This window comes from Musca domestica, unplaced genomic scaffold (genome assembly GCF_030504385.1).
Source record: "Musca domestica strain aabys unplaced genomic scaffold, Musca_domestica.polishedcontigs.V.1.1 24, whole genome shotgun sequence".
Taxonomy (NCBI): Eukaryota; Metazoa; Arthropoda; class Insecta; order Diptera; family Muscidae; genus Musca; species Musca domestica.
This window is the reverse complement of record NW_026712272.1, coordinates 5,251,765-5,273,957: the sequence shown is the minus strand read 5'-3', so window position 1 is coordinate 5,273,957 and position 22,193 is coordinate 5,251,765. Positions and strand designations below refer to the sequence as shown.

The 22,193-nt window shown below is 33.8% G+C and overlaps 1 protein-coding gene across 3 annotated transcripts in view; it reads right to left on the bottom strand.

Annotated features, from left to right (window-relative positions):
- Positions 1–22,193, bottom strand: part of LOC101900847 (uncharacterized) — a 141,426-nt gene that overhangs the window by 26,067 nt on the left and 93,166 nt on the right. For all 3 annotated transcript variants that reach the window (XR_009342356.1, XM_059123202.1, XM_059123203.1), the window contains exon 3: positions 21,980–22,113. Coding sequence is in view for 2 of the 3 variants with exons in the window: in XM_059123202.1 (XP_058979185.1) it covers positions 21,980–22,113 (134 nt within the window). In the remaining variant the exon portion in view is untranslated. The remainder of the gene's footprint in view (positions 1–21,979; positions 22,114–22,193) is intronic.

Below are 22,193 nucleotides of genomic sequence, written 5' to 3'. Positions count from 1 at the left end.
CCATTTCCTATAAGTCTCTAGGCCACAATAACAGCATCACTACTGTTAGCTGTATTAAAATGCCATTAACCCCAAAATTACGGGGGATGTTGGTGTGCGGATTAGAATAAAAAAAAAAAACGGAGATTTGTGTCTGTCAAACAATTAAAAAAAATATTTAAAATGTAATCAAGGCAAGATGATGAACTCAGCTGAGCCGAAGAGGCAACGAGTGATGTGTAAAACTGGTAGTTTTCGAAATGTAATTAACCCTTGGTCAGCAGAGAATACCACAAAAAAAACAACATAGGAAAGAAATAAAAACAGACAAATTTTCAAAAAATACCACAACAATAACAACTACAATAATATTCGAAAGAAAAAATATAAATAATTACAGCAACAATGAATTCAGATAATTACCAAACAATTAAAGATCAACCAAAGACTTGCTGCTGACTTGGGGGATAATCATGATAATAATAAAGATGAGGAGAATGATGATGACGATGATGACCACGATAATGAGGATAACTGAGAGAGCTAATGTTGCTACTTGTTGTTGTTTCTTTTCAACTGACATACATTTTACACAATGATAGACAGGCGTACAAAAACAGATTCTCGCCATCCAAAAAAAAAAAACTTATGAATGAATCCAAGAGAGAAATATTGAATGAAACTTTTCGGGAGAAGTGAAATGCCTGGATTGAAACCACACCAAACAACAACAAAAACCTGTTGAAACCCCAACAACCCCAGTTGAATTAAAAAGAAACTCTGCCACCAAAAACCGAAAACAAAACAAAAATACTTTATTTTAATTGGCTATCATTTCCTGGACCTGGGTCTAAGGCGGCCCCATCAATGGCTATCACAAAACAACAAATGTTTATTTTTTGTTTTTTGTTTCATCTTAGCCACACTTTTCATGATAGTCGCCGTGGAGGTGATTATCGTTGTTGGCCAACTGGGTTATATTAACCAAAAAATGTAAAATAAAGTGAAGTAAGGTTTCCATTTCAGTTACTCGTGCTTAATGAATTAGAAAAAAAATCAAGACAAAAAAAAATCATTGATAAATTTCATGAAATTTTACCAAAGGCGCCAAAGTTAGTTTTTTTCTTTTCAACTTCCTATTTGAATCATATTGCTATGGCAGCAGATGTAGGTAGGGTCTATTAGTTTGAAAATAAAACATAACGGAAGACTAGAAAAATTGAATTTATCTGAAAGTTGTAATAATGCTGAGTTGGGATGGTATGGAGCTTACAGCAGAACTATACAACAAGTAAAAAAGCTGTAATTTCGGACGAGACGATGTTTGGATACCCTCCACTATTTGGAACGAATTTGGCAATTTTCAAAAAAATAAAATCCGTTAAAAATTCTGTTAACATCTTAAAAATAGCGAATGTAGATGTTATAATAGGGTCTATACGACGACGTAGACCTGCTTAGGCAACTTACAATATTCAAATGCGAAACTTTAAAACAAATGGTGAATAATGTAGATAAAATCATATAAAAAATCCAATATCGAGAGGTACCATTATATGGCGGCCATACGAAGACGTGAACCTGCACAGACAATTTTCTGTCTTAGGCTGTAGTGTACATTACGAAATTCAAATACCTAATTTGAAACAATTCCGGTGAATAATGTCGCAAAAATCATCAAAGTACCGAATATCGGGAGGTACTGTTATATGGTGGCTATGCGAAGACGTGGACCTGAAAATACAATGATCTGTCATAGGCTGGAACTGGACGGACAATTTCCTGTCTTAGGCTGTATTGTCCATTACGAATTTCAAATATCAAATTTAAAACATTTCCGGTGAATAATGTCGCTTAAATCACCAAAATACCGAAAATGGAAGGTAATATTATTTTGGGGCCTATACCAAAACGTGGACCTACATGACCCAATTTCAATAATAAAACCCCTGCAGACATAATACACATTTGACTAAAATTTGATCAACCTTCTTCATTTCGTTCGGAAGCTAGAGTGCTTTCCACAGACGGTCAGATGGAATGACAAACTTAATATACCCTCCATACTATGGTGAAGGGTATAAAGATCTGTGTATACTAAAAAAATATTTGTGGTATCAGAAAATACAAATTTTAAAATTTTTCTTTAAAATAATTTTTTAAAGCAATTAAATTTATTTTAAAATAATATTTAACAAACAAAAATTTTTTAATGAAATTTATAAAAAAAAATAATTTTTACATTTTTTTGTTTATTTAACAAAAACAAAAAATGGTTTGTAATTTTTTGAAAATTTTAATATTTTCAGCAGATGAAGATATGTATCAAAAAATTTTATTTTTTTTAATTTAATAAAAAGAATAATAATAAAAAAAAAAAATAATAATAATAATAATAATAATAATAATAATAATAATAATAATAATAATAATAATAATAATAATAATAATAATAATAATAATAATAATAATAATAATAATAATAATAATAATAATAATAATAATAATAATAATAATAATAATAATAATAATAATAAAATAATAATAATAATAATAATAATAATAATAATAATAATAATAATAATAATAATAATAATAATAATAATAATAATAATAATAATAATAATAATAATAATAATAATAATAATAATAATAATAATAATAATAATAATAATAATAATAATAATAATAATAACAATAATAATAAAAAAATAAATATAATAAATAATAAAAGATCTATGGATTCCAGCCCTGTTCCTTCCCCCAATAGCCATCCATATAATACCATCTTTAACTTCTATTTAAATTTCACGCCTACATCTCTATTCCTTCTCCCAACATCAAATTTAGTACCATCTAGTACTACTTTTCGAACAATGATAGTACACATTTCCAAAATCACCTACATACCTCCATTTCAGATACCAACCGAGATCTCAATATCAAATTTGAGTATTCCAGCCCAATTTTTTCACCCAATACCATATTTAGTACCATTTGAGACTTTTCGAAATGTTATAGCACGCATTTGCAAAACCACTATCACATCTCAACACAAGTTATCCAAAGAGACCTCATTTCAATTCCAGAGATCTCAAGATCATATTTCGGAATTCCAGCTCTATCCCTTCACGCGATATCAAATATACTACCACTTAGTACTTTCTCAATTCCAGATACCAACAGGGACCCCAAAGTCAAATTTCGGGATTCCAGCTCTATTCCTTCTTTAGTATTTTTCATGCACTTATAGTATACATTTCCAAAACCACCTCAACATTGGAATCCTGAAATACCGAAATTTGATATTGAGGTCTCTTTTGGAATATCACAAACCTGCCACCAACAACAGCGAACCCGACACAAAATTTTATAATTCCAGCTTTATTCGGTCACCCTAAACCAAAACTTCAAATATGAAATTTACTTTTCAAACTTGACTCTCATACAAAATTCCATGTTTTTAGCTCTATCCGTTCACATCATACCAAATGGTACCATTTTAGAAGTTTAGTGCCATTTAACAACTTATCGTAACTTTAAGATTCGAATTTAAAAAAAAAAAACCTTTTTGGAAAATTTATCCTGCACTCTATCAGTGACTCTCATTCCAATTTTCGCAAGTTAAGTTCTCCCCGTATATTCAATACAAAGTGATACATTTTAGTACTTTTCGTACCTTTTTAGCACAAATTTCCAAAAACCCAACCCAACCAGATGTCTACGCACCAAAAATGATCCTCGTATAAAATGTCAAGATTCTAGCTTCAACCGTTTCGTCTGGAAACTGATTTTCAGTCAGTCAGTCTGTCAGAGCCAGACAACCTTAGATTGACTCCAAATGTCCTGAAATGGATTTGGGCCAAAGAGACCTAGGATCTAAACTGTTATTTGGATGAGACACGTTTTGGCCGTCTCACATAATATATACCCTCTTTAGCCATATGTCTGATCCCAAACCAAACATGAGTAAAATTGATTACGCTGTAGTGCTGAGGGAGCAGTGTAGAGAGCAAGTCGGGGAAATCTCTCCTTTCTTATCCTCCCCCAGGTCAGATTTTTTTTTATGTCTCTGTGAGAGTCTTTAAAATAAATTTTATAGTATATTTGCTCCCGCAAAAGGATCTCCGGAGATTTTTGATATATATCGCCACCTTTTGAGATTATCTACCTCTTGAGAATTTCAGAGCTTTTCCCAAGTACAACGCCTATTCAGTTACATTGTTTTCATCTCTTAATGCACGGCAATTTTAAAACATTATAGTTCACATTGTAATAAAAACGACGACACTGACAATTACATTGTGAATTGACTGCTAACTGACAATACTAAACTGAAAACTTATGTTTTGAAAATTTAATAATATGTTTTTTTTTTTAAACGTTAAGTCAAGCGCAAAGATTTACAAGGGTAATTATCGTAACAATTTCCGTGAGATTTCCAATGGAAAATGTCAGTGATTAAGATTGGAGGCTAGTGGAGGTTAATTTAAATTGAATATTACGCATTTGTATGGATTGAATTTGAAAAAAAAAATAGAATTTTTGCAATAAAACATACAAAAGGGGAATGTGGCGCCCAACGTGACATTAAAAAATATCTCTATAGAAGTAGTAACTTTTGGCGTTTTCATTTGTCGTTCTTTTATTTCTTTTGGAAAATATTTTTTTTTTGGTTGATATCAAAGTTCAAAAAAGTAAAATTTTGAAAAAAAAAATAAATTTTTAAAAATTGAAAATATGTAATTTTGTATTTAAAAAAAATACAGAAAAAGGAGAATGTCAGTGCTTAAAATTGTAGGCTAGTGTAGAGCAATTTGAATTGAATTATGTTAATTGAATTTGAAATAAAACCGAATTTTTCCAATAAAACATACAAAGGGAAATGTGGCGCCCAACGTGACATTTAACAATATCTTTATAGAAGTAAACCTAAACGCATTTTCAGCTGTTGTTCTTTTAATTCTTTCTAAAAATAAGTTTTTTTTTTGTTGATATCGAAGTTCGAACTAGTTAAATTTTGGGTAAAAAATAATTTTTAAAAAACAAAACAACAAAATGTAATTTTTACTTAATTTTTACTTAAAAATATGACTTTTTCAAAAAAATGTCACTGCTTAAAATTGGAGACTTTGAAGGTAATTTGAATTGAGTATTATAGTATTTATGTTAATTGAATTTTCAAATAAAATAGAATTTTTGCAATAAAACGTACAAAGGGATATGTGGCGCCCAACATGACACGTATCGCTAAAACCATAGAACAAACATAACAAGGCATTTTCTGTTGTAACACCATCAGTACTTTCTGAAAAGGTTTTTTTTCTTAATATCAAATTTCTAAATTGTAAAATTTTGGGGAAAACGTGGAAAAGAAGAAGTGAAGTGGGGAAGAAGTGAAAATACCAAAATTTTAATGGAAAAAAGCATTGAAATGAAATTTGAAAATGGAGGCTAGTGAAGAGTAATTCGAATTGAATATTACGCATTTAGTTTGGTTGCATTTTTTAATAAAAATAACAGAAATTCAGACAAAGAAAATGTGGCGCCCAACGTGACATGAAACAATATCTCCAGGGAACAAGAGTTTTAAGTCATATTTTATAGTCACGCCAATATTTTCTTCTAAAAGATGTTTTTGTTGATATTGAAGTAGATTTAATTCGGAATGGTCGGAAACTATAGAAGTTCGATCATTTTAATTCAATATTTTATAAATTTGTATATTTTCCTAACAGTTTATTATACCATCAGCCATATGTTAGCCATGACTATAGAGGGTATATATATCATTTGATACGGTCAAAACCTGCGTCATAGAAATAACGATTTTAAACGTAGGTCTCTTTGGACCAAATCCGTTTCAGGACATTTGGAGTCAATCTAGCGACGTCCGTCCGTCTGTCTCCAAACTTGATACATCATAATATTATTAGCAAATTTAGATCGAGTTCGAAGATAGGAAATATCAGTCCTCTGCTTCTGGTACCTTCCCCACAAAGGGTTGAAATTTTCTAAGTAATTTTTACTGCATGGAAAGAGAAAGGATAATCCGATTTTGCTTCGATTTTGCTTCAATTTTGCAAATCCAAATATTTGCACCAGTGCTAAGTCAGGTGCGAAAATAAACAATATCGGTCCACTCCATTAAGTACCTCCCCCCAAAAGTGTCAAATTTTTGAATAATTATAACTCTTGCAAAATGTGATGTAAGAGTCCGATTGTCTTCAAATTTCACACATCCCAATATTTATATTAACCCAAGGTCTGGTGTTAAGATGAGCAATATCGGTCCACTCCTTCTGGTACCTCCCCCACAAAAGACCGAAATTTGCAAAAAATATATTTTTTGCACAGAAAGAAAAGGATAATCCGATTTTGCTCCAACTTTGCAAATCCTGATATTTGCATCAGTTCTACGTTAGGTGTAATAATGGACAATATCGGTCCACTTCATAAATGGTCAAAATTTGGAATAATTATAACTCTTTTAAAATGTGATGTAAGAGTCCGAATGTCTTCAAATTACACACATCGAAATATTTTTATTAACCCAAGGTCTGGCGTGAAGATGGAATATATCGGTCCACTTTTTCGGGTACCTCCCCCACAAAGGGTTAACATTTTGAATATAAATATGAAGCTCATAAAACGCGAAATTGATATTTGATTTCATTCACACTTGGCACATCTCAATATTTTCATCGACAAAATATCTGTTATAAAGATGATAGAAATCGGACCGTTTCTTCCGGAACAATTCGAACAGTTTTGCTAACACAAAATCTGTTGTGAAGATAATAGATGTCTGTGAACCCCTTTTGGTACCTCACCCACAAGGGGTCACAATGTTCAACACTTTTTTTCCGCATAACCTGCGAAAGAAGTCAGTGATTTTTTACAACTTGCCATATCTAAATATCCCTCTCTCAACCAGAAGCTTGGGATGAAACTGAAATTTATGATTACGCATAGAGTTGAATATAAATGTTCGATCTTCTTGTAATTTTGTCCATACCAATATTTTTATCTTTATACACTACACCACAAGGGGGTCAGGGTATTATGTCTTTGTGCATTTGTTTGTAACAGGCAAAAGAAAACGAGATAGAGCCATAGTTCCTTTTGATGATCTGCATAGAATCACAGTCTGAGTCGATTTATGCATGTCTGTCCGTCCGTCTGTCTGTCTTTCCGTCCGTCTGTCTGCATTTTCGTCCATCTGTCCATGTATTTTTTTAAACAAAGTACAGTTCGCATTTATTGCCCTATTCAGATGAAATTTTGCACAAATCATTTATTTGGCTCAAGGACGAACCCTATTGAAATTGGATATAATCGGTCAACATTTAGATATAGCTCCCATATATAACTTCGTCCGATTTACCTTTTATTGTGCACCAAACGTCTAATATTTGTATAAATGGAATGGAATCTGGCACCGACTTGAGTCTAGAAGCTAGCATGTCAAATTTGGTGAAGATCGGTTCAGATATAGCTATAGCTCCCATATATATTGTTCATCCGATTTGTTTTATTTTTCATCCACAGCCGTAATATGCACTCCGTAACAACGATATTCAGGGAAATATATCAAATACAGCTCAGAAATACATTTGCTAAATTTTATGGAGATCGGTTCCGATTTGGATATAGCTCCCATATATATTTTTATCCGATTTTAAATTATGCTTCGGCATATTTAGTCCTTTGAATTATAATTATAATCATAGCTTGTATGATTGAATTCTCCCATAAAAACTTTTAATTGTTATGTAGAGTTCTACTAATTTAGCAAAGTGGTGTGGGGTATCATAAAGACGGCCCCGCCCGACTTTAAGACTTTCTTTACCGGTTTTTATATGAAGTATGAAAATGGAATACCTCGGTCGACTATATCTGGTACCTCAGGCACATTTTAAAATTTTCTAAAAATTATCTCATATTTCATGTGTCATGTTCGGACCTTCGAACCTGGCACGTCACAATATTTCTATATTATATTTATTCAGGTCCGATATTTTCCCACTTGTTAGGTTTCCATTTCTTCGGAATCTACTCCCTAGAAGGTCAACAGTTTGAATAATCATCACATGAGTCAAATTATATTTAAATAATCGAACATTGGCTGAGGGAATACATCTATCGGCAAATCCGACTGCTACTCTTTAACTGTTTTTTTTTTTCTAAATTTTTGTTTTGTTTACTTCTTAGTAATCATCTTATGAGCTGTAATCCATTTCTTGTTATCTTGGTTTTTTCACCCTCCACCATACTATGGAGGGTATGTTAATTTTGTCATTCCGTTTGTAACTCCTCGAAATACTCATGTCAGACCCAACAAAGTATATATATTCTTGATCAGTGGAAAATACTAAGTCGATTTAGCGATGTCCATCTGTCTGTCTGTCTGTTCGTCTGTCTGTCTGTCTGTTGTAATCACGCTATCATTCGAACAAATTGAGATAGAAGGCTAAAATGTTGCACATATGTATATTTTGCCAGTAGGCAGGTTAAGTTCGTAAATGGGCCCTGTAGGCCCAAGTTATCATATAGCTCCCATATAACGGTACCTCCCGATATTCGGTATTTTGATGATTTTAGCGACATTATTCACCGGAATTGTTTCAAATTTGGCATTAGAAGTTCGTAATGGATACTACAGCCTAAGACAGAAAATAATCTGTGTAGGTCCACGTCTTCGTATAGCCCCTATATAATGGTACCCCCGATATTCGGTATTTTTGATGATTTTAGCGACATTATTTAACGGAATCGTTCGAAATTTGGTATTTGAAGTTCGTAATAGATACTGCACCATAAAACAGAAAATGGACCATGTAGGTCCACGTCTTCGTATAGCCCCCATATACCATACCCTCCGATATTCGGTATTTTGATGATTTTGGCGACATTATTTACCGGAATCGTTTCAAAGTTGGCATTTGATGTTCGTAAAAGATGCTGCAGCATAAAACAGAAAATGGGCCATGTAGGTTCACGTCTTCGTATAGCCCCCATATACCGTACCCCCCGATATTCGGTATTTTGATGATTTTAGCGACATTATTTACCGGGATTGTTTCAAATGTTGCCTGTGAAGTTCGTAATGTATACTTCAGCCCATGTCAGAAAATTGTCTGTGCAGGTCCACGTCTTCGTATAGCTCCCATATACCATACCCTCCGATATTCGGTATTTTGATGATTTTAGCTACATTATAAACAGATTTTTCTTCAAGTTTCGCATTTAAATATTATAATAACTTATGACAAAAGTTGCCTATGCAGGTCCACATCGCCGTATAGGCATTCGGTATATTTAAGATTTTAACAGAATTTTTAACGGATTTTATTTTTTTTTTTTTGGAAATTGTCAAATTTTTACCAAATGGTGGAGGGTATTAAAAATTCGGCCCGGCCGAACTTACAGCTTTTTTACTTGTTAGTTTTTATTTCTAATCAGAGTCTAAATGAAATCTAGCCAGCCATAGTTCCCAGAGCGTGAAAATACATGACTTCATTTTGCGATTATTTTTTTTTGCAGACTCTTTGCTTGGCTGTCTGCCTTAGATGGAGTTTCAATTCTATCTTGTTGTTGTTATTGTTCTGCTCTTTGTTTTTCTTTTGCCGGTGCGAGATGTAACGTAAAGTGAGGTTAGTTTTTAATATTTATGATTAACTGTAATTTAAGACATAAATATTTATTAGAAAAAACACGACAGCAACAACAACGAGCTAGCTAACAATTTTTACAGTTTCTTTTAACAACAATAACAACAACTCAAATGCAATCAATGAGTGGCTGGAGGAAGTAAGGAGGAGGAATAGAAAAATAAAAACAAAAAATAAAAAATGTTGAAAAAAAGGCTATGATTAAAAAATAACAAAAAAAAACATTGTTTACAACAAAGTGATAAAAAGCAATCTATGATATTAACACATAGTCAGATACACACACATACAAACACGTGTACATGTATGTATGTGTTCAGACAGATAGCTTGGTATTCAGCTAGGATTCGCATGATTTTCAACAATTAACAGCTACTAAAATTCCATACCCCCAAAAGAGCTGAACATAAAATCATCTAATTTAAACGAAACACCATCGAATGGAAGTGGCATAAATGGACAGACAGACAGTCGGTCGGTCGATTGTATACACACGTATGTTAGGTACATATTTATGGACAAATGAATGACTAGTCAAAACGCACTTTCCGGAGTAAAATCAATTATAATTTATGAAGCGATACTTTACATATCGACAATATTATTTCACACGTCTGAAGTGCGGCAAGTTTGGTGCAAAAACAACAACAACAACGAAAATGAAACATGCAACATGCAACTTAATATTTTAACAAAAAATTACTGCTGAGAGATCACAGAGGTCTTCTACAGGTAGAAGAATAAGTAGAGTTCTAATACAAATAGAAGAGCTCAAGCAGGTCAATAGGCTTTTCTCTATTTAGGAGCGGCCACAGAAATGTTCTTCTCAGAGTAAATTTCAAAGAAGTATAGAGGAGGTCTCAAAGGATTTGTATGAACAGAAGTGCTCTCAGATATCTTCTAGACAAAGAAAGGTTCTCAGAGGTATTCTACGCATAGGTGAGCTTTTAAAGGTCAAATATATTTCAGAGGTCAAATATATTTTCTATGTACAGAAGAGCTTTAGAAGGTCTACTGTGTAAAAAAGTGCTTTTAGACAGAGTTAGATTAATAGAAAAGCTTTTAGAGTTATTCCATGTATACAAGAGCTCGTAGAGTTGTATAGAGGAGCTTTATGACTTCGTCTATGCACAGAAGAGCTTGTAGAGCTTTACTATGTATAAAGGAGCTCTTAGAGTTGTAATATGTATAGAAGATGTTTTAGAGTTCTTCTATGTATATAAGAGCTTCTAGAAATTCTCTATAGATTTCGGATTCGGTGTATTTAAAAGCTTTAAGAGGTCTTCTGAGTATCTGTGGAAGAGAGCTCTTCTATCTATAAAAGAGAGCTCTTCTATCTTCTATCAATAGAAGAGAGCTCCACTATCTATAGAAGAGAGCTCTTTTTTCTATAGATTGTAGCTCTTCTGTCTACAGAAAAGATCTCTTCTGTCTAAAGAAAAGGGCTCTTCTATCCATAGAAGAGTGCTTTTCTATCTACAGAAGAGGGATCTTCTATCCATAGAAGAGCGCTCTTTTACCTATAGAAGAGAGTTTTTCTATCTGTAGAAGAGAGCTCTTCTTTCTACAGAAGAGAGCTCTTCTCTCTACAGAAGAGAGTTCTTCTATCTATAGAACAGAGCTCTTCCATCTATAGAGCTTTAAAGGGATCAAAAGAAAGAAGAGCTCAAAAAAAGTCTTCTATCTATAGAAGAGCTCACGGGAGGTCTTCTATCTATAGAATAGCTCAAAAGAGGTCTTCTATTTATAGAAGAGCTCAAAAGAAGTCTTCTATCTATAGAAGATCTTAAAAGAGGTCTTTTATCTTTAGAATAGCTCAAGGGAGGTCTTCTGTCAATAGAAGAGCTCACGGGAGGTCTTCTGTCTATAGAACAGCTCACGGGAGGTCTTCTGTCCATAGAAGAGCTCACGGGAGGTCTTCTATTTATAGAAGAGCTCAAAAGAGGTCTTCTATATATAGAAGAGCTCAAAAGAGGTCTTCTATTTATAGAAGAGCTCAAAAGAGGTCTTCTATTTATAGAAGAGCTCAAAAGAGGTCTTCTATTTATAGAAGAGCTCAAAAGAGGTCTTCTATCTATAGAAGAGCTCAAAAAAGGTCTTCTATCTATAGAAGAGCTCAAAAAAGGTCTTCTATCTATAGAAGAGCTCAAAGGAGGTCTTCTATCTATAAAAGAGCTCAAAGGAGGTCTTCTATCTATAGAAAAGCTCAAAGGAGGTCTTCTATATATAGAAGAGCTCAAAGGAGGTCTTCTATCTATAGAAGAGCTCAAAAGAGGTCTTCTATCTTTAGAAGAGCTCACGGTAGATCTCCTATCTATAGAAAAGCTCACTTTAGGTCTTCTATCTATAGAAGAGCTCACGGTAGGTCAAGAAGAGCTCAAAAGAGTTCTTCTTTCTATAGGGGAGCTCAGAGAAAGAAAGAGAGAGAGAGAGAGAGAGAGGAGAGAGAAAGAATAGCCCAAATTGAGCTCTCAGAGGCCTTGAATAGAACACAGTCTTTATCATTAGAATGACCAGCACTTCATATCCCTCCTTGCCCAACCATCCTCGTTTTTAATTCCATATTTAATCGGCTTCAGAATGGTGGTCGGTGTATATTACATTTGAAATCATGCCTAGCTGCTAAATCCCCAAACAACAACATTAAACATCCGCTTATTTGCCACAACAACAACAACAAAATATTATGATTCTTTGAATGACCGACCGGGCAGTGGTCGGTTTGAGTCTCTGATCTTTATGATGATTATTGATGAGTTGGTGAGCTGTGTGTGAGGAAATGCCCCTTGGTCTTGATGACAACGCATATCCTTTAATATGCCTCACAGAACGTATCATGGCAGTGGAGAAGAGAGAGAGAAAGGGAGAGTGAGGGGGAAGGCGATTAAAGGATTTCGTTAAGATTTAACACTGATGCATTTTAAATTATGACGCCACTTAAGATTTTATAATGATGTTCGACTACAGACAAGAGGAAGACCAAGATCAAGCCGAAGAAGAGGAAATCCATCTTTGCATTCATCATCAAACGCCGATTTGGCACTGCTTAAGAAGATGAGTTTAAAAGGAGCAGCAAAAGCATTGAAGACCTGTCAAAACGGCACACTAGCTGGCTAGCTGGACCAGGGCGTTAATGATGCATGCTGTGCGTTTATTATTTGCCAGAGAACTTGCCATTTCTTTGTAATTCTATCAAAGGCAGGGATAAATGGCAGGGCCGGCATTGTTATGGGGTTTGTGGTGTCATTTGTTTAGTTGCGCCAGATCCAGGCCAAGTCAGGTATCTTAATGTGATTTCATTCATTTTTCTTTTGGTGAAAGAGGATACTTTTTTAGGGGCGGAGAGGAGAGAGAGAGAGGTGCATAACAAACTGACCAAGTGATATTTAAATACTCAAATATTAATTGTTACTACTTTGGCCACATACAACTACTGTTGTATTGGTCTCCTTTAATATTTTTCTCTTTACCTCTCCTTGACTCCACCCCTCCCCCCAAATCGTGGCTTTACAAATGATCATGTTGTCGTCATTAGGTGTAGCTTAAATTTATCTTGTTTTCTTGTCTCCGGTGGGCTGGAAAGCTTTCCAAACCAAGCAGGCGGCATTAGCTCAAAAAGAAACCAGCTCCATATCCCTGGACACCCGGTGAGAGGGGGGGGGGGGCAGTCTTAATGTGATGCTTGTTAATTGATATTGTTTAATGTTAATTGTTTGAAATTTAGTAACAAAATGTTTGTTGCCAATCATTAGTTTTTTTTTTTCATATTCTCTTTAATTTATATTAATTTAGTTGTAATGGATAGGTGTCCGTTTGAAAATTGGTGATAACATGCGACAAAGCAGAAGTATAAAAAAATTTTATTAACATTTTCAGAAAAGAGACTTTACAGAATGATACAAGATAGAAGAGGCACTGCTATACATACATTTGTAAAAATAATGGACATTTTTATGCAATCGCAAGAAATTCAAATTGAAAATATTAAAAAAACAAGTAAAAAAGCTGTAAGTTCGGCCCGGCCGAACTTTTAATACCCTCCACCATTTGGTATAAATTTGACAATTTCCAAAAAAAAAAAAAAAAAAAAATAAAATAAAATCCGTTAAAAATTCTGTTCTGTTCTGTTAAATTCTGACCTGCATAGGCAACTTTTGTCATAAGTTATTACAATATTTAAATGCAAAACTTGAAGAAAAATCTGTTTATAATGTAGCTGAAATCATCAAAACACCGAATATAGGGGGTACCGTTATATGGGGGCTATACGAAGACGTGGACCTGCACAGATAATTTTCTGGCATGGGCTGAAGTATCCATTACTAACTTCACATGCGAAATTTGAAACAATCCCGGTAAATAATGTCGCTAAAATCATCCAAATACCGAATATCGGGGGGGTACGGTATATGGGGGCTATACGAAGACGTGGACCTACATGGCCCATTTTCTGTTTTATGGTGCAGTATCTATTACGAACAAATACACAATTGGAACGATTCCGTTAAATTATGTCGCTAAAATCATCAAAATACCGAATATCGGGGGTTACCGTTATATAGGGTCTATACGAAGACGTAGACCTACACAGATTATTTTCTGTCTTAGGCTGTAGTATCTATTACGAACATCAAATGCGAAATTTGAAACAATTCCGATGAATAATGTCGCTAAAATCGTCAAAATACCGAATATCGGGAGGTACCGTTATATGGGAGCTATATGATAACTTAGACCTACATGGCCCATTTACGAACTTACCCTGCTTACTGGCAAAATATACATGTGTGCAAAATTTTAGCCTTCTATCTAAATTTGTTCGAAATATAGCGTGATTACAACAGACAGACAGACGGACAGACAGACGGACAGACAGACGGACAGACAGACAGACACACAGACAGACAGACGGACATGGCTAAATCGTCTTAGAATTTTACGCTGATCAAGAATATATATTGTTATATATATTTGTTGGGTCTGACATGAGTATTTCGAGGAGTTACAAACGGAATGACAAAATTAATATACCCTCCATAGTATGGTGGAGGGCATAACAATAAATAAATAAAAATGTCCACTTTAATTGGACCTGAGGAAAAAAATGAAAAATTTTGATCTCTAATGGTTCCAAAAAAATATTCTTTGAAACCACTAAATATGAGCTATGTTGGTCCTTAAAAAACTATTCTTACAAGGATACAAGTTTTTGGCCCTTGTGACACCTTTTTCAAATTTTCTTAAAATTCAATTTTGTAGCTCTTTCTTAAAAAAAAGTTTCTTGAAAAAAATTCAGGATCAATGTATTGTTGGTCCTTTATTTTTTTTTAAGTCTACGATTATTTTCCCTTTCAATGAGAATAGCTGTAACAATCCCTCAAAAATATTACTTCAGGGACCAATAGTCGGGAATAACAATCAGAACAATCAGACGCGGATTTTATTTTAAATATTTTTTCAAGAGCCAATAATTTTTTTAAATATTATTTCCCAATATATGGCTATTTTTAAAATAATTTCTTCTTTTTCCCTACATTAAAGACTATCATAGCTCTGAAGGTGCTTTTTGCTAAGGATTTTTATGGACTTCCCAGAGATATTTTTTAAGGGTCAACCGTCCAATAAAAATATTACTTCAAGCTCAGTTCCTTGATTGGCATCAAACCATTCCAAGTTGCATCCAACCCCTTCCATCCATGTTCGACGTGTTGTAAGTAAAAACAACAACAACAATAATAATAATATTTTCTTCAAATGATAATTCATTTGTAAAATTTTCAAATAAACATTTCAATTGAAATGCATGTGAGCATGCATTGGCCCTGTCATTAGAAGTGAATGCAACCCATACTCCGACCAACCAACTAAACGAATGGACGAACGAACAGCAAAAAAAAATCAAATGCTATTCATAAAAATTCCTTTAATATTTAACAACTACCGATAACGGCTTCTGCAATATTTAGATGTGGTTTTTGTTGTTGTTTTGGACAAAAACACAGAAATCCCCACTAACAAGTTCACTTGTTAGTCCCCCCCCGCTACTTCGTGCAACATAGACCCCCATTGCCTCCCCTTGACTTGGTTCCACACAAAAATCTTCTATTCATTCATTCATTGGATGCGTGACAAAATGCCATTTTTAAAAATGATTAGACCGGTGAGTGACTGGCTGGCAGGCTGACTGACTGGGTGAGTAAATGAGTGAGTGAGTAAATTGAGTATGTGTCCATGTGACGTGCCGTGCCGTGCAACCTGCCGAATGCATGGGCAACAGGTAAACTAAAAAAGAAATCAAAAATTAAAACTTCAAACTGTTCGATGGGAGAGAAGGGCGGGGGTCCTAGACCAAACTGCGAAATTCAGACAGGACATGAAAGAGCCACCAACAGCAGCAGCAGCAACAAGGCGACACTAAAGCTAAAAATTGCATACAAAAATGCATTTCCTTTTGGCGTGTTTTTTGCTGAGGAGCAGAGCAGAGTATAAACAAAAACCTAACACTTGGCGTCCGGGACTTGGCGCGCAAAAGGATACGTCGTAGAGTGGCTGGTTTCTGTGTGACGTGTCAGGACAAATATGGCCGGAAGTGCACAATTGTGCAACTCAGCAATTAGTACTAGAAAACATGAGAGGTGTTATTGACAACAACAAGAACAACAACAAAGGCAGCAAAAAGTGCCACCAGGAACCAGAACTTCGCCCTGATACAATTTTGGCATATTTCCATCAAATCGCCAACGCTTTTCAGAAAAGGTGCATTTTTTGTGAAACAAAAAGAAAAACAACACTTGGAAACTTTGTCTGGTCAGTGAAATGCAACAGCAATGCCCTCTCCCACACCCCTGCCCTTGGCTGACTGTTTGTTAGACAAAAACAAGTTGTTAAAAAAAATGTTGTTGGTTGCCAAGAAAGGTGGTAAATTTTAAGGACACCCTCTGTCCTGTAGCTATGTTCAACACACAACTGGGAAAATAATAAAAACGCAGGTGCATTTTTTTCTCAGTTCCAAAAAAAGTGCTGGACGCGTTTGAAAAATTTGCATATGGTTTTGAATGAATTTTATGTTTAATTTCAATACAAAAAGGAAACTGTAATTTGACATTGAAATTTTCCAGAGGTGGTGGGATGGGGGAAAGTGACGGAGAGTAAGGGAAAGGTGTAAATCATTTGAACTTCAAATAAAAGCAGATTTTTGAGACTAAAAAAAAAAAATCAAAAATTAAAACTTCCAGAAATAAATTCTGGATTTTTAGCAACTTTTTTTCAAGGACGATTAGAGTTATAATCATCCATTTTTTCGAACGAATTTTTTACATTTTTTTCGGAAGGGCTATGATTTTTTTTGTTATGGAAACATCTTTACGTATTTTTCAAAGGCTCCGAAGGTACATTTTTTTAAATATTTTTTGCAAGGATTTTAAAGGACTTCCCAAAGACAGATTTTAAGGGCCAACCCTCCAATAAATGTGGATTTTTTAAAAATACCTTTAAGGATCATTAATCTAGGGGTTTTAAGAATATTTTTTCAAGGACCAATAGTCGGGAATAACAATCAGAACAATCAGACGCTGATTTTTTTTTAAATATTTTTTCAAGAGCCAATAATTTTTTTTTAAATATTATTTCCCAATATTCGGATATTTTTAAAATAATTTCTTCTTTTTTCCCTACATCAAAGACTATCATAGCTCTGAAGGTGATTTTATATAAATTGTTGCTAAAAATTTTTATGGACATCCCAGAGAAATTTTTTAAGGGTCAGCCGTCCAATAAATATTAATTATTAGGGGTTTTAAAGAATAGAGTTTTTAAAGAATATTTTTTTAAGGACAATCGAGCCATAATTGGGGATTTATTAAAAAAAAAATATTTTTTTCATGGAGCAGTAATCGCGGAATTTTAGGGACTGTCTTTACAAGGCCATCAGATGTGGACTTAATTTTTTTTTAATGATATTTTAGAAGCAAGTTTTTTTTAGAATATTGTCTCCTAAAATTCGGATATTTTTAAAAGAATTTATTTTCAATGACCAAAAAATTGTACTTTTTTAAATAATAATGTACTAAAGGGATTTTAGAACTTCGAACTTTGCGATCATGAAAGGATTTTTTTCAAGGATTTTAAAGGACTTCCCAAAGATAGATTTTAAGGGTCAACCCTCCAATAAATGTGGATTTTTTAAAAATATATTTAAGGATCAATAATCTAGGGGTTTTAAGAATATTTTTTCAAGGACCAATAGTCGGGAATAACAATCAGAACAATCAGACGCGGATTTTATTTTAAATATTTTTTCAAGAGCCAATAATTTTTTTTTTAATATTATTTCCCAACATTCGGATATTCTTAAAATAATTTCTTCTTTTTTCCCTACATCAAAGACTATCATAGTTCTGAAGGTGCTTTTTGCTAAGGATTTTTATGGACTTCCCAGAGATATTTTTTAATATCCGTCCAATGAATGTTGATTCTTAGGGGTTTTAAAGAATATTTCTTTAAGGACAATCGAGCCATAATTGGGGATTTATTTAAAAAAATATTTTTTCATGGAGCAGTAATCGCGGGATTTTAAGGACTGTCTTTACAAGACCATAAGATGCAGATTTAATTTTTTTTAATAATATTTAAGAAGAAATTTTTTTACAATATTTTTTCCCAAAATTCGGATATTTTTAAAAGAATTTATTTTCAAGGACCAAAAAATAGTGCTCTTTTAAATAATGTTTTAATGGGGACTATTAATTGAGTAGTTAAATAACTGACTGACTCGATTGGAATCAACGCCCTGAGGCTAGAATATTGAAAATTCGCACGATCTTGAAATTTTTGGAAATTCATACTAAAAGAAACCATAAAAAGTATTAAAAATTAAATACGTTGTATTGAATTTGATATTTGGAATGATAGCCACTAATGGAGTGCAGAGTAGATGTACCAAAAAGTATTTGGAAATTCGAATTTACAGGTTACGCAAAAGACACTAAAATGGTACCATTTGGTACCATGGAATGAGAATTCTGAAATTTGAAACTTAGATGTACTAAAGGGATTTTAGAACTTCGAACTTTGTGATCATGAAAGTTTTTAAAATGGTACTACACCTCTACAATGGTACCATTTGGTATTATGAGAACGGATAGAACTAAAAACTTAAAGTTTGGTTTGAGAATCAAGGTTTGAAAGTAAGTTTGATATACGATATGTGAGAAAGCCCGAAAAGTCCTAAATAGTACTCTATTTGGTACAGTTTGTATTGAGTGGACAGAAAGTGCTTGAAAAGTGACATTTGATATTAGGGTCGCTGTTCATGTGTAGCCTGGATATGCGTATGTAATTCCGGAAATGCGTACTATAATTGTACGAAAAGTACTAAATGGTCCTAAATTTGGTATTGGGTAAAGGGATAGAGATAAAATTCTGAAATTTGATATTTAGATTACTATGTTTGAGATTTGGCTGTGGTTTGGAAATGCGTCCTATATTTCTATGAAAAGTACAAAATTTTAGTATTGGGTAAAGGAATATGGCTGGAATCCTCAAATTGGATACTGAGATCATATTCGGGATTTGAAATTGAGATATGGAGGTGTTTTTGGAAATGTGTACTGTGTGTACGGTGATTTGACTATGCATCCTACATTTGTTCCAAATGGTACTAAATTTGGTATTGGGTGAAGGGATATGAGTGTTTCTGTTGGTATCTGGAATTGAGATATGGATGTGTTTTTGGAAATGTGTACTATAATTGCACGAAAAGTACTAAATGGTACTGAATTCGGTATGCGGTAAAGGAGTAGGGCTAGAATCCTCAAATTTAATATAGATGTCACTGTTGGTGTCTGTGGTTAAGAAATAGAGGTGGTCCTTGACATGTCTACTACAATTGTACTCCATAGTACTAAATTTGAATCTCAACCGATTTTTATACCCTACACCACAAGGTGGTCAGGGTATTATGTCTTTGTGCATTTGTTTGTAACAGGCAGAAGGAAACGAGATAGACCCATAGTTCCTTTTGATGATCTGCATAGAATCACATTCTGAGTCGATTTATGCATGTCCGTCCGTCCGTCTGTTTGTCTGTCCGTCTGTCCATGTATTTTTGTAAACAAAGTACAGGTCGCATTTATTGCCCGATCCAGATGAAATTTTGCAAAGATCTTTTGTTTCGCCCAAGGACGAACCCTATTGAAATTGGAGATAATCGGTCAAAATTTAGATATAGCTCCCATATATATCTTCGTCCGATTTGCCTTCTATTGTGCACCAAACGTGTAATATCAGCCCGAATTGTATGGAATTTTGCATATACACCCAAATTAGGCCTAAAAATATGTATGCCAAATTTGATCGAAATCGGTTCAGATATAGCTATAGCTCCCATATATATTGTTCATCCGATTTGTTATTTTTGTCCTCCGCAGCCGTAATATGCACTCTGCAACAAAAATATTTGGGGAAATATATCAAATACAACTTAGATATACATTTGCTAAATTTTATCGAGATCGGTTCAGATTTGGATATAGCTCCCATATATAACTTCGTCCGATTTACCTTTTATTGTGCACCAAACGTCTAATATTTGTCCAAATGGGATGGAATTTGGCACTTACTACCGAATTGGGTCTAGAAGCTAGTATGTAAAATTTGCTGAAGATCGGTTCAGATATAGCTATAGCTTCCATATATATTATTCATCCGATTTGTTATATTTGTTACCTACAACCGTAATATGCACTCCGTAACAACGAGAAATATAACAAATACAGCTCAGAAATATTGTTGCCAAATTTAATCGAGATCGGTTCCGATTGGGATATAGCTCCAATTTATGTTTTTATCCGATTTCAAATTAATTGTGCACCAAATGGGCAATACAAGTCCGAATTTAAAAGATACAAATGCTTCGGCATATTTAGTCCTTTGAACTTTAAATTATAATTATAATCATGGCGTGTATGATTGAATTCTCCCATAAAAACTTTTAATTGTTATGTGGAGCTCTACTTAATTAGCAAAGTGGTGTAGGGTATCATAAAGTCGGCCCCGCCCGACTTTAAGACTTTCTTTACTGGTTAATTATTTTTTTATGGACGTACAATCGTGGATTTTTTGAAATTAGACTGTTTAATAAAGGATATATCTTCATGGAACACGCGACGTGGATTTTTAGAACATTTTTTGAGAATATTTTTCATTTATATTTTTTGGCGATTTTTAAAATATATTTTTTTCTAGCCCAATAATCAATGTTATTTAGAGAAATATATTTTTAAAGAATACTTTTTCAGGAGCCAAAAGGCCAAAAATCTTGAATTATGAAGAACGGTTTTAAAAGGCCATAAAAATAGAAATGAATTTGAAAGATTTTTTGTAAGGATCAGGAGGCAAACAATCTTGGTTTTTAAGGGCGAAAACGCAAATTATCCACGATATTTTAAAAATAAAATTTCAAGGATCAAAAGTCCAATGATGGTGGATTTTTTGCGTTTTTTAAGAATAAGATGAATGATCTTCGATTTTTTGAAGGACATTTTTTTAAGGACCAAGGACATATCTTCGTCCCGCTAGTCAAAGCTTCCCAATCCAGAATAAGACGAATATCGTCGATTTTGTGAAGGTCATTTTTTTTCAAGAGCCAAGGACATATCTTCGTTCCGCTAGTCAAAGGCTTCCCCATGATTGATAACACTGATGGCAAAAATTTGGGCAAAGACGTCAAAAGTTCTATACCATATGTTTCGCCTCCTCTCATCCCACCCCACCCCATTATGCCCTCAAACGCTAATCAATCGTTGGTGGGTAGGCCGCATCTAATTTGTCTTCATCAAATGTAAATGAAGTTTGTGGTTTTGTCATTAGCATTCTTCTTCTTCTTCTTTTTTTCGTCTATTCATAATCAGTCATTCGCTGGTATTGCATGAAATTTCAGGCATTCATTAACTCATCCAAAATAGAATAAGAAGTGGAAGACGTAAGAAATGAAATGTCAGAATAACTATTTGTCTGCCAAACAACTCTGTCCTCCCTCCACTTCCAATACTAATTAAATAATTAATTAACACATCAATTTAATTATTAAACATATATACGGCTACTGTTTTTTTTTTTTGCTTTTTCTACAAGCTTCTCATGGCGAGTTATACCAGCTTATTTTCTTATGCCCAATCATGATAGGCCTGGGGTTCTATTACAACAATTTACGATTTGTCAAATGCTTGGCGGTAATCACAAATAACCAATCAAGAAAATCTATCTTTGGATAGATATTTATACAAGTGTATGTGTGTGTGTTGTCTTACATCTATTACGGTTCTTACCTGCAGGAACATATCACCATCTAATAGGCCATGCTCGAAAGCTCCCAACTCTCGTGTCCGATAGCCATCGTGTGCGTGTATATGAGGTAAAACTGAATTGCCACTATTCTCCTCCTTTTCCTTATGCATAACAACTGAAATGAGACGAAGAAGACGAAGAAAGGCGGAATAAATGAAGATGAAAAATCCAGATCAAGGGACATTATTTGTCAGC